Consider the following 17,206-nt stretch of genomic DNA (forward strand, 5'->3'; position numbering starts at 1 on the left):
CACAGATATATATGTATATATGTGTGTATATAAATATCGATGGCTGGAATGCAAAAACTCCTATCTGAAAAAAAAACACTTTTTTCAGGAGGTGAAAAAACGTTTAATTTGATTATTTGTTAAAGATATTCAAGAATATTCTATTGTCTCCAGACTATATTTCTATGTTATGATTTAAAAATACATAGCTTGTATTTTTACCACTGACAATGCAGATAAGTGTTTTTTTTCCTAATTTTTTCTCTGCTTCATTGTGCACATAGGAGTTTTGTCATGTGACATTTATGTGAAAAGAAAGGGCGGGATTATCTTGCAGAAAGACTGAAAATGTAAAGCCATCCTATTTCTCACCATTCAATGCAAAAACACAAAATCGAAGAATTTGCAGAGAGGAGTTTTTTCATTCCAGCCATTGATATATTCAATATATTGATTAAATAGTGAGTAAAACTCAAGCAAAGACATATATAGAAGGATGAAAATAAATTCATAATTGCAAAGTGATTGAATAATATCATGGAATTATATCTAATTGAAAAAAAAAAAGATTAATCTGTCAGTTATCTGTTTTTAAATTTTGTCATGATAAATTTAAAACCCCTGATGGCACAGAATCTATAGATAATAACAGATTAGCTTGGATTAGAAGTGTTTTCTGTTGGGAAAATATAACAATGAGGGAATGAATTGTGGAAGCACATTTGTCTGTATGTATATTCATCTAATTATTAAGTCATATGTTTGTTATTTCATTTTCGGATTAAAGGAAATAGAAAAGATGAAGTGAGCAGACGATAAATAAGAATATAAAGCGAAAATCAGAATCAGACAGAATCAGAAAAACTTTATTTGTCCCCGAGGGAAATTGGGAGTTACAAGAGCATCCAAATTGTGAGCACAATAAATTTTTAAAGAGAATAAAATTTATATATATGTGTATATGTTAAGTTTTAAAAAAGCAAGACATTCTTTTTATAAATATTATGATCATAATAACTATGGGAAGTTGATATATGATGAAAACACATTAAAATTTAACTGAATAAAACAGCAAAGTGAAATGTTGAAATGAGAAGTAGATCAAGAAAAAAAATCGAATTGAATTTCAAAATTAATTACAATATAAATATGCTTGTGTGTGTAAATAAGAACACAATAACATTTTAAAAACAGAAATGTAAAATGAAATCATGTTCAGACAGCTCTAAGGTATAAGATAAAAATGATGTAATTATTCTAAACGTAAATATGTATGTATATGTCAACTTTTTATTCATATTATTTCATATAATGAATCTACATGTCAAAACCTTTTGTTTATACAATGCTAAAGTAATTTAAAACAAATAACCTCTATTTTTAATGATAAAATAATAGGATGCACTCTATTAGTTTATGATTGTTTCATTTTTATGATATAATAAAGTAATACTGTCAATCTGTCTAAGGTATAGCTTTTTATTTCTATCACAAAAAGGTAATTTGATAAAAATGTGCAAAGAATATTTTCTAAACATTTTTTCTGATTTAGTTCATTTTTTAATCATTTGGTCTCCAAATACAGTGCCATAGATAAGAAATAGAGTGATGAAGTTATGGGAAAGAGTAGTGGAAACTAGACTGAGAGCAGAAGTCAGCATTTGTGAACAGCAGTATGGCTTCATGCCTAGGAAGAGTACTACAGATGCAGTATTTGCGTTGAGAATGCTAATAGAAAAGTACAGAGAAGGCCAGAGGGAGTTGCACTGCGTTTTTGTAGACCTAGAAAAAGCATATGACAGGGTGCCAAGAGAGGAGCTCTGGTATTGTATGAGGAAGTCTGGAGTGGCAGAGAAGTATGTTGGACTGGTGCAGGACATGTATGCTAGCTGTGAGACACTGGTACGGTGTGCTGTAGGGGTAACAGAGAAGTTCAAGGTGGAGGTGGGACTCCATCAGGGATCAGCACTGAGCCCCTTCTTGTTCGCAATGGTGATGGATAGGCTGACAGATGAGGTTAGACAGGAATCCCCATGGACCATGATGTTTGCGGATGACATTGTGATCTGTAGTGAGAGCAGACAACAGGTAGAGGAAAATCTAGAGAGGTGGAGGTATGCTCTGGAAAGGAGAGGAATGAAAGTTAGTCGCAGCAAGACAGAATATATGTGTGTGAATGAGAGGAACTCGGGTGGAGCGGTGAGGCTACAGGGAATGGAGATCAAGAAGCTGGAGGATTTCAGGTACTTAGGGTCAACAGTCCAGAGCAACGGAGAGTGCGGAAAAGAGGTGAAGAGACGGGTCCAAGCAGGTTGGAATGGGTGGAGAAAAGTGTCAGGGGTACTATGTGATAGAAGACTATCGGCCAGAATAAAAGGAAAGGTGTACAAGACAGTGGTGAGACCAGCGATGATGTATGGACTAGAAACTGTTACAATGACCAAAAGACAGCAGGCAGAACTAGAGGTTGCAGAGATGAAGATGTTGAGGTTCTCTTTGGGAGTGACCAGGATGGATAGGATCAGGAATGAATCTATCAGAGGGACGGCACATGTTCGATGTTTTGGAGAGAAGGTCAGAGAAGCCAGACTGAGATGGTTCGGTCATGTACAGAGAAGAGATAGTGAATATATTGGTAGACGGATGCTGGAATTGGAGCTGCCAGGCAAGAGGTCTCGAGGAAGACCAAAGAGAAGATTTATGGACGTAGTGAGAGAGGATATGAAAGTAGCTGGTGTGAGAGAGGAAGATACAGAGAATAGGGTTAGATGGAGAAAGTTGACTCGCTGTGGCGACCCCTAACGGGAAAAGCCGAAAGAAGAAGAAGAAGAAGAAGACAGGCTAAAAATAAGGAGTGAAAAATGAAAAAATAATAAAAGTGCAGCTGTCTTTATTAAGTTTATTTATAAAATGAAGACATTAATTTGTAAAAATACAACAAAATTTGATGATGTGTTCATCTCATTTATCCGTTTGTCTTTTATTTCTGTCTTTGTGTTTTTTTTTCATTTATTTACAAATACACATGCATAATGGATGGATGGGTGGGTGGATGTTTTTTTTAAGCTTTATTGAACTTTATTGAAAATATAAATAAATACACATGTCTAAATTCAATTGTACATCAATAACATAAACATAAGGACACTTATTTTGTATACAATCAATTAGAGAAAGAGTAAACAAAAGTAAAGGCCTGTGAGAAATGTATAATTTGAGGGGGAAAAAGGTGGCAAAGGTAATACAAGATGGATTTAGATCAATGGATCTCAAGGAATAGCATTCTGAATACGGTATATTTTTAAGATTATTTTAGACCATTTCAAATCGTTTTGAATGAAGGTAAATTTGGGCGACATTTTTGCATTCTGTGTTTGTGCGTGAAGAACTTTAAATAACAATGACTGAGGTCAGATCTTTAGTGCCCGAGGATGGATGGAGGGATGATGGAAGGGAGGATAGATGAATGTATGGAAGGAATGTTGGATGGATGGATGGATGGATGAATCTATGGAAGGAAGGAAGGATGGAGGGATGATGGATGGATGGATGGAAGGAAGGAAGGATGGAATATGGATGGATGGATGGGTGAATTGAAGAATGGATGGAAGGATGGATGGATGGAAGGGAGGATAGATGAATTTATGAAGGATGGATGAATGGAGAAAGAATAGATGGAAAGATGGATGGATGATGGAAGGATGGATGGATGGATGAACTGATGACTTTTTAGATAGATGGATGGATGGATGAATAGAAGGAGGGATGGCTGGAAAGGAGGATAGATGAATGTATGGAAGGATGGATGGATGGATGGAAGGATGACTTTCTGGATGGATGGATGGATGGATGGATGGATGGACAGATGGATGAATGGAGGAATAGATGGACGAATGAATGGAAGAATGGGTTGAAGGAAGGATGGAAGGGAGGATAGATAGATGGATGGAAGGATGAATGGATGAACTGAAGGATGGATGGATGGATGGATGGATGGATGGATGGATGGATGGATGGAAAGGAGGATAGATGGATGGATGGATGGATGGATGGATGGAAAGGAGGATAGATGGATGGATGGATGGATGGAAGAATAGATGGATGGAAAGGAGGATAGATGAATGTATGGAAGGATGGATGGATGATGGAGGGATGGATGGATGGATGGATGGATGGATGGATGGAAGGAAGGAAATATGAATGGATGGATGGAACGATGGATGTACAGAAAAATGGATGGATGGATGATGGAAGGATGGAAGGAAGGATGGATGGATGGATGAATTGATGACTTTTTAGATAGATGGATGGACAGATGGATGAATGGAAGAATAGATGGATGGAAAGGAGGATAGATGAATGTATGGATGGATGGATGGATGGATGATGGAGGGATGGATGGAAGGATGACTTTCTGGATGGATGAATGAAAGAATGGATGGAAGGGAGGATAGATAGATAGATGGATGGATGGATGGATGGAAGGATGAATGAATGGAAGAATGGATGGATGGAAGGCAGGAACCCCACACTGTTGCTATGACGTCACCTCGAGCAGACGCGTCAGGGGTGAAACAGCGCCCCCTAGCGGCCGGGCGCCTCCCGGCCGCGCAGCCCCGCTCCCTCCCGCAGGGGGGCGGCAGGGAGCGGGTCCGGGTCCCGCAAGCGGTGGGACGGAACGCCGTTCCTTTGTCGGTTCCGGACAAAAGCGATCCTTTTTTTGCTTCCCTCCTCTTCTTCCACGGGCGAATCAGCGCGGCTGACTCATCCCGCAGCTTCCCCGCCCCGCAGCCCTCCGCAACCCCCGCAAACCCCCGCAGAAGCGCCGACTCTCACGGCGACGTCGCGGCCGAAAGCCGAACCGGGAAACCGAGCCGCCTCACCGGAAGATGGAGGACGAAAGCGTGGCGATGACCGGCGGCGCTCACCGGAACGGGGAGGCTGAGGTACGGCGGTTGCGGGGACCGGGTGCGGGGTCTTGCGGGGGCGGGGGGGTTGGCACCGCACATCCGGGTTCTCACGGACTCGCGTTCAGCATTTACTTATCATGTTCCAAAATAGAAAAGATATATATTATGAATAAATGGTCACTGCATTATTGTTTATGTAAAATAGATATAAAATCATTAATTTTGAATTATATATACGTATATACTATAAATGTAAAGAACAACTTTATTTATCTCGAAGGAAATTGTTGTGCCAGAGTTACAAGAAAAATATAACAATAGATAATAGTAGAAAATAGTATAAACAGTAAAAAAAAAGGGAGTATAAGAAATACAAATAAACTCTAAAGTCTCTAAAGTAACAAGTGAAAGATAAGAAGTGGACAAGAGTATGAAAAAATATTGTACATGTAGCTGTTATGAACAGTTATCCACATATATACAGATAAATTATTACAATTTACAGTAAATGGATGAGTTATTTTTTTGAAGTCTGAAATTTAACTAATTCAGATGATTACATAAAGTTTCAAAGTGTTTATTTTCACAGTGTGAAAACGTGTTTCTTTATACACTGAAACTCCGTAGAGTAAACATTATTATAAATATGATCGATATCAGATAGATATAATACATAAGACTATATCATTAAAAAGTATTATGTGCTAACTTGAATATACAGATATGATTATATACTTACACTAAAATGATGAGATGAAATCACCTTTAATGATAAGAATAAGAATAAGAACAACTTTATCAACAATTTCCTTCGGGATAAATAAATATTATTATTATTATTATTATTCTTGAAGGTGATCTCATCTCATTATTTTAGTATAAGTAGATAATCATATCTGTATATTTAACTTAGCGCATATTACTGTTGTATATATGACATTTGATGTGAAATAAAAAGGGAATAAAAATAATGAAATATTTGTCGGTGTTGTTTTACATTGAATATGAAAAACAAAATTGCTGCTATATAAATGTATTCCATTTAGTGCTACCCAAAATGTTTGGTATGTTTTGAAAAAACAAAGTGTATTTTATCGTTCATTCTGTATTGAAATAGCGTTACTCTAAGACCTATGGTGGAAAAAAAATAGAAATAATTTGTCACACAGAACAATAACAAGTGATACTGAGGTAGATATTGTAGGGTTTGAGATTTTAGGAAAAAAAACAAAGAGAAAGTGAAAGGAAAAAAAAGTGATAGCGGTGATAGCAAGTGCAGTTACATCGAAATATATTTCATGTTGCTCTAGTGAATATATTCAAATATCATTTATACATAATAAAAATTTGTAAAAAAAAAATGCACAAATCAAGAGTGCTGCAAAAATAATTAATTTTACATAGAGTGCAGAAAATATATTATAGCATGACGTTTCAACACTGGGAGCCGCAATTACTATTTGACGTCTAAAAATAAAGGCACCACTGTATATATTGCTTTTTGTTACTTTCACACTTTGCATAACACAAGTGTGTTGCTTCTGAAATCCACCAAGTGCTAAAGAGAAAATTAAATTTTATTTTTGTAATGAAAACATTTTGGGCTTTCAGAGCGTGTAGCAGAGCCTTGACCTGAATTCTAAAAATAAATCGGGAAAAAAAATGGCTGTGTCAGTAGACAATAAAAAATAAATATTTGCAAAATATCTTCCTAAATATTTTTTTTAACCTGGTTAATGCGCACAGCATCTGCAAATCGGGGCTGTATCGCCTTCCGCGAGTGTGACGTTTATTCTGAGCGTCGAAAAATAATAAATGTAATTTTATTCTAATATTTTAAGACCACCGTAATCTTCCAATTCAGAACTAGCATTACAAAAAGGGAACTGACACAAATAAAATACACTTCAATTAAATACTTCCTGTACGCCCTTCCTGACCCAAATGTGCAAATGTGACAGATATGTTGTTATTATTTATTATTATTATTATTATTATTGTTATTATTATTATTATTGTTGTTGTTGTTGTTGTTGTTGTTGTTATTATTATTATTTATTCCATTTTGTTCCATCTCTGTATGTATGCTATGATATATCCAACAACAGGTACATAATAATAATAACATGTTTGTTAAACATATTTTGGTAAGAATCTGAGGAAGGTTATGCTTTAATACACTTTCTGAACTTTATGTAAAATATCGTATTTTTGGAGCATTTTTTTCAAACCTTTATTCAGTCGATACTACCAAATTATAAAGAATATACATAATGCATACATGATAATTTTATCTATTATTTATAGAAAATGAATTATGTAAGTAAATGAGAGATAAGATGAGAACAACTTTATTTATCCCGAAGGAAATTGTTGTGCCGGAGTTTCAAGCATTCATAACAATAATAGATAATAGCAGGAAGGAGGGAGAATAAGGAATACAATAAAATATAAATATAAATAGTATATGTAGATGTGAGTGTTTGGTATGTACTGTTGTTTTGTGTATGTTTTGCTTCATATACATAGCATGAAAATGTCATGGTTATGTTAAATACATTTCCCCTAAATATTGTAAAATATAGTTTTTAATCATTTTTATAATGACATCTACATGTATTTTTTGACTGACACGTGGTGTTTTTCCTGCCGGGGGTGGAGAAGGAAAACCCAGCGAGGGGAGGGGGTTTCTGATGCTTCCCCAACATGGTCAGAAAACGCGGTTCTACATAAATCGAGGAAGTTCTGCGGGTGTCGGCCACTTCCTGTTTCTTCCAGGCATTTAAACGTCAGTCAAACATCCCCTGGACGCTGCCAGCGGCCCCTTCCCCCGCCCACGGCCCCTCCTGGGGGGGCGGGGAGCCGCTCGGCTCTCCCTGACCCGGTCATTTAACTCCTGGATCGCGGAAGTTACGTTTGTTCGACCGAAGTCATCCTGTGACCTTCTGCGGTTTTTGTTCCTGGATGATTTGGAATGGATAAACAAATCCTGCCTCTGGTTCACTTTCAGTTCCCGGTTTCTAGAGTTGTGCTAACTGCTAACCGCTAAGTCTTCCTATTCTGCTGCTTTAAAGTGGCTTGTACTCCTGGAAACACTCACCTATTTTGTGGAGCATAAGGTGCATGATAAAACATATGGTTTATAAAACCAAACAAAACAGTCCGTTTGTAACAAATCGTCGTCCGTCTTCCATCAAATTCTTCGTCATCGGTGTCTGAGCTGAGTTTGAATCCCGCTTCGTAAGCACGTCTCGTAAAAGCTGCGCAGTACGTAGCGGTTTTATAAAAAGTGTCGGCGGTAAGCACAACTAGAATTCATACATAAGGCGCACCGGACGCTTTTTGAAATAATATAAGGGTTTTAAGTGCGCCTTATAGTGCGAAAAATATGGTAAGCATACATAATTGGGCCACATTGCAGAGTCCATCTTTCCTGTTATTTCTTTGCAGCTTCGTTCAGAGACGCTGCTGCTGTCCTGATGTTCTTTTGTCCTTCTTCACATCGAAGGATGTAACCTTTGCTTTAACACGGCGAGAAGTTGCACTTTTTCCGCTATGGTTAGCATCTTCTTCTGCCCCTTAGCTTCAGAATGTTCGGGCGTCTTAGCAAGGGTGGAAATAAGTTAAAAACTCACTCTATGCTACGAGTAGCAATGGCACATTGATGCTTTTTTGACTCTGAAAATAAATCCATGATACAGTGACTCCGCGAAAAGGTGATCGACCGCTATATTTTTGGTCAGTTTAAAATAAATAATAAGGATAATGCTGGCGTTTCTGACCGTGCAGGTGGTGCCTCGAGGTTCGACCAGGAGGCCGCTGAACATGAACCACTACGCCAACAAGAAGAGCGCGGCGGAGAGCATGCTGGACGTGGCGCTGCTGATGGCCAACGCCTCGCAGCTGAAGGCCGTCATGGAGCAGGGCTCGGACTTCACCTTCTACGTGCCGCTCATCGTCCTCATCAGCATCTCCCTCGTGCTGCAGATCATGGTGGGGGTCATGCTCATCTTCATCGGTGAGACTATATCGTCGTTAGCCGTAGCCGTTAGCTACACGGTCAGGAAACTCGACCTTCTGCCGGGTGGAGCGTTTTAACCCTTCACCCTCTGGACAATATCGGGTCTCCATGAACCTCCTGCATGTGTTTGGACCGTGCGAGGAACCAGGAGAACCTTGAGGAACCCTATACAAACACAAGGAGAACCTGTAACTGTGGGGCGGGAGCGCTAACGCTGCGCCACCATGCCACCCATCTTAAACACCGTCATTTCTGGACTATTGGGCGCACCTGAATATAAGACGCACTGGCTAAAAATAACAAAATAAATATATGCATACATATAAAGGCCACACTTGTCCATGAACCGAGCATGAGATATTTACAGAGTTGAACAGCTTCAAAATTTAATTTCATCGGTCCGATGTGACGAGGCTGAATGTTTTTAGGCGGCGTGAAGCTCGTTAGCTAAAAAAAAAAAATCCATAAAATAGCGGCATCGTTGTTTTAAGCGGCAGCGTTCATTTAAAGCATGAACGGAAAAAAGTAGCGGCTTACAGTTTGGAAATGACGGTACTTTATTGGATAAAATCCATAACAGTCAGCAAGACAACGGATAGTTTCCTAGTTCCCATCATGTGTTCCCTCCACCCGGCAGCTCACTTCCCTCCAGCCTCCCTTCCGTTGTCATGGTTACAAAATATACAAAAATTCCCAAAGAAAGTGAAACCCTGGGTGGAAACAACCCGATGTAATGCCAACGGAAAGGACGAAGCATACGTGGCATTTCATCGCCATGGAGACGAACCGCATTTTTTTAAGAACACATCACTGGTACATTGGATATTTTTGCAGAGGTGAACGTCTGGAATCCAGGAAACACGTGCAAATTCACAATTATTCACTCTCTCCTTCAGGGTTTCTGCAGGTTTTGTCTAATTTAATGCCACTGTGAAGAAATGGAATGCCCGTGTTTATAGGATTATTTATAATAATGTCAATTATTTACATCCGGTATAGATTTGCCGCAGTAGTAGATGCGTACGTTTGAAATTCATTGTCACAGCAGCGCAACAATAACCGTATCAATAATATGAATTTAAATATGAAATAGAAGAGACAAAAAAGTGACAACAACAACAGCAAGGATGAAAAACAGATTAAAAACAAAAAACGTGAAAAATTGGATAAGCAGAGTGAGAATGAAGTGATAACAAAGATTCAAAAATATATCTTATTATTGTGCATTTATATAGACTAATCAAGTGTATTTAAGTGGAATTTATTGCTTTTTAATGCCATTTAAGGCTTTAATTTTGACAAAATCAATTCAATGATTTGAAATGGTTTCTAATGCATGAAGGAAAACAATCAAACATCAGAGAGGCTTCCAACCAATCACCTTCTTCATGGCTGGTGAGGCAAGCCTACTATGAGGCAGGAGAACTGGCTGCCTCACCTCGTGGCTCTCTGCAGCGTTTTTCTGATCGCTCAGCACAAGAAACTAGTGACACACTTACAAATTGATAAATTGGAAACGTAGTTCATCATTAAATAGTTTGATAGCGACGCACAGCGAGGCAGCAATCCGGTCTTAGCGCAGAGCATGCTAGCAGTCAGCAGTCATTGCGCAAGCTACATTGAGCTTCAACAGTCGGCAGCCTCACCGCACGTCTACTCGGTATTTGAACATTAATGTGAAAATGCAGCCGTTTTGAATAAACAACAATATAAAGCCGGTGAAGGGAAATGAAAAATACCTTTATTGGGAAAATGATTTTTGTCTTTCAAAGATTGTCAGGTGAGGCACGGCTTCTCCTGCCTCACCAAGCCGCTAATCCAAACTCTTTCTCCGCTTTCTCCTCTTCTTTCCAGTCAAGTGGAACCTGAACGACCAGCGGATGCACAGCAAGCTGAACATCATGGAGAACCTCACCACGGCCTTCGTCTTCATCATCGTCGTCGTCAACGTCTTCATCACGGCTTTCGGCGTCCAGCGGCCGGCCGCCGCCTCCTCAGGAAGTCCCTCGTTCCAACCCCCAGGTTGAACACATCTGAGGACCAAGAGACTGTGTGAAGTACTGTGTGTGTGTGTGTGTGTGTGTGTGTGTTACGGGGCTTCCCCTGACCACTGTGAATGATTTCTATGTGGTCTTTTGTTTTACTGCTGCTGTTTACCTGCTCAGACCTTCATATCAAACTCAGGTTATGGGTGCAAAATCAAGACATGCCTTTATTTATGAACACATCTTGAGCAGAAGAGGAATACGGTCCTACCAAAATCACAAGTGGTCTTCTTTTATTTTTGTTTCCATCCTCCTCGCTGCCTTAAAGAACCTCCACATCTTCAGCTCTTCTGATCTCACCACCTTCTCCGCCTTTCCAACCTTCTGGTATCTGGTTTCGTCATTGCTCTGGAATGTTAACCAAGTATTCAATTCCACTTTCCTCACCTCTCTAGATGTTCCTCCACCTACTGATTCCCCCTGTCGCTGCTTTATCTCTCCATTCCAGAAAGACATTTTTTTCTTTTGTTATTTTTTTTCCAGCCCTCCATAAGTAGGAGACATTTCTAAACGCTCTATCACGCACATTTCGCCACCTGCTGTTTCGCACGAAACCCCAGATTACCCAACGACCTCCACGGATAAACACCCGTCAACATCGAAACGCTGACGGACTTTCCAGTATTGTTTCCTCCTGTTATGCAACATCCAGATATGTAACGTTGAAATATAATGTATGTTATGTTCAGACACTGACACTGAAGCCTTTTCTTGATATATATATATATATATATGCATAAATGGACCAAAAATCTCTGTTTTTTATTTTTATTAATCTTGAATTACTCCACACTGTAAACCCCCTTGCAGTTTTGTAAATAGACGCAGCGAGTCCGGCCCACCGCCTCGTCCTTACAATGTTTGTTTATTGTTTACAAGTCAAAGCTGTGGCACTTTTACATGACAAGATGTCGGAAGGCGTCAACGGATATTCCATCCCAGAATACACACATATATATATATATATATATGTATACAGGACTGTCTCAGAAAATTAGAATATTGTGATAAAATTCTTTATCTTCAGTAATGCAATTAAAAAAAACAAAAATGTCCTACATTCTGGATTCATTACAAATCAACTGACACATTGCAAGCCTTTTATTATTTTAATATTGCTGATTAAGGCTGATTACATCTTAAGAAAACTCATAAATCCTATCTAAAAATATTAGAATATCATGAACAATAAGAACAACTTTTTTTTTTCCTTCGGGATAAATAATTCTTAAATAATTATTCTTATTTAAAATATTAGAATATCATCAAAGGTTTTTATTTTTTGATTATTTTTTTCTAATTGCACTCCAGAAGATGAAGTTCTTTATCACAATATTCTAATTTTCTGAGACGGTTCCTGTATATGAGACATACACATTTAGAAATGTGATTACAACATTCAGGCACAAACGGTACATCCAGGAAAGAAATGGACAGAATGAAGCCGTAAACGTCCCGCTCTCTTTGTTTTGCGTCCGTGAGTCAGTGGCAGGGGGAGGAAGGGGCTTATAAACCGGAAACCGAAGTTAACTCTGCCAAACTGCCAGGGAAGGCTCTTCCTGAGACGACCGTGTGGAATCAGAAAGAGGAAGACGGGCTGAAGTAAGGCGTGGGTTGTTGCAGATAAGTCACATCATTTAGGGGGGGGCGTCTGCAGGGTTAAAATGAAGTAAAGGACATTGTTTAATAAGGAAAAAAACTTGGTTAGAGATGCCACTAAGTAGGTGGCAATGCCTTAACCGTATATGTGTTGCAGGCCACAAGGGCCAATTCCATCCTTGTCAAGGGGAGTGCTAACCTTCTCTCCTTTCATACAACACGCCCTTGAACGGACCGCCTTTCTAATTTATACGTCTGTACTTGCGTGTCAGTCTCGCCTTCGGTGCATCTAATATCGAATTTGTCAGTTGTGCATTCGTTGCACACAAACCGCAGGAGTTTACTTTAATATTCCCATTTTCTCGCTGCTAGTGTTACGATTCTCCTTTCCGCTCGGTTCGGTTTTGTTGCTTTGTAAACAATTTCCCCCCACAAAGCACCGCGCCCGTCCGGCGTCCTGATTGGTCGGAATCACCCATGTGATCGCGGAAGTAGAGGTCACCGCATTGTTTTTGACCTCCGCGGGGCAATAAAATGTTTGAAGGCTAATTCCGGAGCAAACAAACGGCGGCAACGCCGTCTTTTCTACCTCCTTTTTTCCGAAGAAAAAGGGAAAATAAAGGCGTTTCGGCAAAAGAAAGCATTCGGGTTTGAAGTTGTAGTTCCTCGTTTGGCCACAAGGGGGCGGTAGAGCGCCGGGCAGGCGCGGCCCTCCAGCAGAAGTTGATTTAACGCGGAGGAAAAAGGATTTAGTTTCCTTCTTCCTATATGGATAATATAATCGATTCAAAAGAAGAAAAAGAACCCCTCCCTTGTTCAGCTGCTACTCACATCCTTTGTGCAAAAAAAGCGAAATCTTAAAAATAAAGAGGAGGGTCTTGTTTTAGTGCAGCTGTCAGAAGATCACTTCTCGTCGCTTCAAGTATCGTCACTCAATTATTATAAATGTTGGAAAACCAGATCCGAACCCTTTCCCCTTAAATTATAAAGTATCACGGTGAGAGTTTTTTTTTTCTTTTTTAAGAAGAAGCCCCAAATGAGCTTGATGTTTCCTTGTAGGAATTAGAAATCATTTGAAATATGTGTACTGAGGGGCCCCTGAGAGGCTGTGCTTTGGTACAGACGGTTTATCTTGGTGACGGGGCGCGAAGGTTCGGCCTCCTCAGTCGGCAAGGCTCCCTTCGGCGTACCATATCAGGACCTCCCGGGCTTTCCTTGTCAGACCCAGGGCCGCCAAGCCCAGAGTCCGACTTCCTCCCAGCACTTTAGCCTCTGCGGAGCAAAAGGCAGCTCTTAAAAGAGCGTCAGGAACATGGCGGCGTTGCAGCGGCGCAGAAGATCCGAACTCACCGCTGTAATAGTAGAGGAGCGCCACTCCGAACGCCACGCCGAAGCAGCCGAGGAAGAAGAAGGGACCTAAACACGGAAGCGCAAGAAGGTCAAAAAGGATCTTCTGATACCTTCTACCATCGACCCTTCCTATCGATGCACGTCCAGTCCTGTCGAGACTTTGCATTCAAACATCTCACCTCTGTCGTTCAGGTCGTGCTTCTGCTGGTGGAGGCGTGGATACGTCAGCGGGTCTGTGGACGCCAGACAGTTTAATGGAGACATCAAGAGAACTCACTGACGCCATACGAAGGGGACTCGAGGGACGGACCTCTGAGGCGCAGGCGTGTCGGTAAGCTGTAATAAACCTCCTCCACGTGCAGGTGAAGAGCCCGGTAAAACTCCCTGCAGGCCTCCTCGCCCTTCTCCCTCAGGTGGGCCAGGAGCTCGCCCAGCCGAACGCCGGTGGGAACGTCCAGGTTCCGGAACTGGAAAACAGCAGAGATGATCCCGGCGTCTAGTTCCTCCAGGCCTCCAGCCTCGGTATGCTTCAGTTCATTTTCTGAACGCAGCTACCAAAGAGAACCTCCACATCTTCATCTCTGCTGCCTTCTGTCTCCTCAAAGTTTCCAAACCAGACAACATGGCTGCTCTTTGCTTCTTTCTTCTCCACCCTTAAAGTCCTCCATGTTCTTCTTCATCTCCACTCCATGTACCCTCACTGTTCCACTAGGACCCTCTCATTAGCACACATGTACTCTGTCTTGCAGTGACAAACCTTCACTCATCTCCTTTCCAGAGCATACTTCCAGCTACTCCCTGCTTTCACTCCAGATCACAATGTCATCTGCAAACACAGAGGTTCCTGTCTAACCTCATCCGTCAGCTTTTCCATCACCGTAGCAAACTAGAAGGGGTTCAGAGTTGCTCCCTAATGCTCACCCACCTCCACATTGTGCTCCTCCATCATCACCTCACCACTATCCCAAAGCTTGCATCCAAGTCCTGCACCCTGGCACCCTGTAACATACTTCTCTGCCCCTCATGACCTCTTGATGCAACCACAGCTTCTCTCTTCAGAGTTGCTCCCAAATGCTCACCTACCTCCACATTGTGCTCCTCCATCACATCTACATCACCTCACCACTATCCCATAGCTTGCATACAAGTCCTGCACCCCTGTAACATACTTCTCTGCCCTTCAAGGCCTGCTTATGCAACCACAGCTCCTCTCTTGGGACCCTGTCGTATGCTTTCTCTAGATCTACAGAATCACAGTGCGGCTCCAGTGACCTTCTTATTACATCAACACTCTTAAAGCAAATCCTGCACATGTGGTACTCTTGTGCTACATCAACTCACCACTATTCCACAGCTTGCATACAAGTCCTGCACCCCTGTAACATACTTCTCTGCCCCTCACGACCTCTTTATGCAACCACAGCTCCTCTCTTGGGACCCTGTCGTATGCTTTCTCTGGATCTACAGAATGCAGTGCGGCTCCAGTGACCTTCTTATTACATCAACATTCTTACTCACATGTGCAATACTGCACATGTGGTACTCTTTCTTGCCATGAAGCCATACTTCTACTCACGTGCGCTCCCCTCTTCCCTCAAGACTAGTCTCCACCTCTCTTTCCCACAACTACATGACATCGATTCTCCAACCGTGACAAACTATTTACTACAAACAGTAAGAACGTCGCACTGTTTACACACCGGAGGCCATAATACTGGTCCGTGTTAGCCTGGCACTTTAGCTTTGGTTCCTGGGCTAGGCTAAGATAAGAAGAGCTGAGATAAAGGTGGACGTCTTGTGTCATCGTGTTTGAGACACTTATCGGAAAGGGACGAGCGCATCAAGAGTGATTTCGTACGAGCTAGCTGAAGCACGCTAGCTAAAGATAATCTACAGCACCCTGGTTATACGTCATGAAGAATGGGAAAACAGCGCAGCGCCGCCTTCAGGTCGATCGGACAAAAACGTTTCTCTCGGTTTGGACGGCTGCACAAAGCCTCTCAAACTCGAAATGTGTCCGAAATGCTCTACTCCAGACTTCTCTCTTTATTAAGAAGCGCATCCCGTCTTCCTACGGTCATATGACGATGTTGAAGCCGCCGTGACGCGGCAGACATTTCAAAGCTGCGCCATCCGGAGAGGTTGTCCAGACAGGTATACGACAGTGTCGTCGGCATACGTGATATGTAACACGGTTGGGAAAACAAATAGGTAGGTTTGGTAGGTTCAAGTTTTGACCAGGGTGGTGTGTGTGTATAATAATTTTAAAATTTCAGCTGCGATAAATCAATTTCTGTAAGCGTGCCGCCTTGCAGAGGCAGTTCCAGTCATAACTCCTCGTTTCTTCAGCTTTTTGTGCATCTGGATGAGTTCTTTTAGTTCTTCTCAGCTCTAGAACGACTGCAGCTTACGACTCTTTTGAGAGGATCTGTGCGTCAAAACCGAAATGAATAAAAACATATGTGAGGTCTTCCACGTCACAGGGCATTAATTCAAAATGTTTTCTTTTCTCAGTGCATCTCGGGTGTTTGGGGCATCACCGGACCTCTGCAGGCCCCTGGTTCCCCTCACCTTGGTGGCCTCCTTGTCGTTGAGGATCTGCGGGTAGATGCGGTTCAGCTGCAGGATGACTTTATCCACCAGCTCGGCATCCAGCCTGCGGTCGGCGCGGAGGAATGCGCCGTCCTCCATCAGCTGCTCCCGGAAGCTGTCTGTCAACAAAACGAAAAGTAAACAAACAATCAGCGGGAAGCATCTGCAGGACCACACCGGCGGCCCGACGTGCACGGTTTCCCCCCCTTCCACCTCCACCTTCTCCACCTCCCAGGACGACGGAAGTCGTGAATGTGACGGCGACAAGTGGAATAATGGTAAACAAAGCGGGGGGGAAACAAAAACAAAACAAACATATAAATCCGGTTCTCCGCCTGCAGGCAGCGATCAGGGCAAACTTTTCTCCCGGGTTTTCTTCCCACTCCGGACGGAGACGCCGCGACTTGTTTTATCGCGAGACTTCCCTTTAAGTTAGTTAGTTAGTTACTTTGCGAAGTTAGCTTTATAAAGACGAGTTTTCGAATTGGCTTCGTTTCTACTCGGGAAAGGAAACATAGAAAGAATGAAAAAGGTGGAAACAACACCGACCTCCCATTGTGGAGTCCCTCTCTGCCCTTCCTCCAGGCCACGCCCCCTGTGTGACGTCACGCGGTGACGTCAGGGGGCGTACGCGGGCGTCTTCCACGAGCTCATGTTCCATAAAGAAAAAAAAAAAATGTCTACACCGGAAATGGGACCGGAAATTCGTT

At 41.6% G+C, this 17,206-nt stretch overlaps 2 protein-coding genes and 1 non-coding gene across 3 annotated transcripts; 1 reads left to right on the forward strand and 2 right to left on the reverse strand.

Annotated features, from left to right (window-relative positions):
- The first annotated feature begins 4,543 nt into the window (after positions 1–4,543).
- ninj1 (ninjurin 1) lies at positions 4,544–11,710 on the forward strand. The gene is made up of 3 exons (XM_086168805.1): positions 4,544–4,925; positions 8,679–8,907; positions 10,765–11,710. The coding sequence occupies exons 1-3, from the start codon at positions 4,869–4,871 to the stop codon at positions 10,935–10,937; spliced, it is 459 nt and encodes a 152-aa protein (XP_086024931.1). The 5' UTR covers positions 4,544–4,868; the 3' UTR covers positions 10,938–11,710.
- A 1-nt stretch (position 11,711) lies between these two features.
- card19 (caspase recruitment domain family, member 19) lies at positions 11,712–17,094 on the reverse strand. The gene is made up of 6 exons (XM_086168804.1): positions 17,046–17,094; positions 16,476–16,615; positions 14,215–14,371; positions 14,084–14,137; positions 13,905–13,970; positions 11,712–13,826 (listed from the first exon to the last, which is right to left on the reverse strand). Exons 1-6 carry the CDS (start codon positions 17,050–17,052, stop codon positions 13,717–13,719), a joined length of 534 nt encoding a protein of 177 aa, XP_086024930.1. The 5' UTR covers positions 17,053–17,094; the 3' UTR covers positions 11,712–13,716.
- Positions 12,648–12,775, reverse strand: LOC147221919 (U6atac minor spliceosomal RNA). Its single transcript, XR_015107827.1, has one exon. It is a non-coding gene; the product is annotated as a U6atac minor spliceosomal RNA (small nuclear RNA).
- Positions 17,095–17,206: the final 112 nt, after the last annotated feature.

The sequence above is a fragment of the Fistularia commersonii genome, chromosome 21, assembly GCF_037954325.1.
Source record: "Fistularia commersonii isolate RoL2024-O1a breed Wild chromosome 21, RoL_Fcom_v1.0, whole genome shotgun sequence".
NCBI lineage: Eukaryota > Metazoa > Chordata > Actinopteri > Syngnathiformes > Fistulariidae > Fistularia > Fistularia commersonii.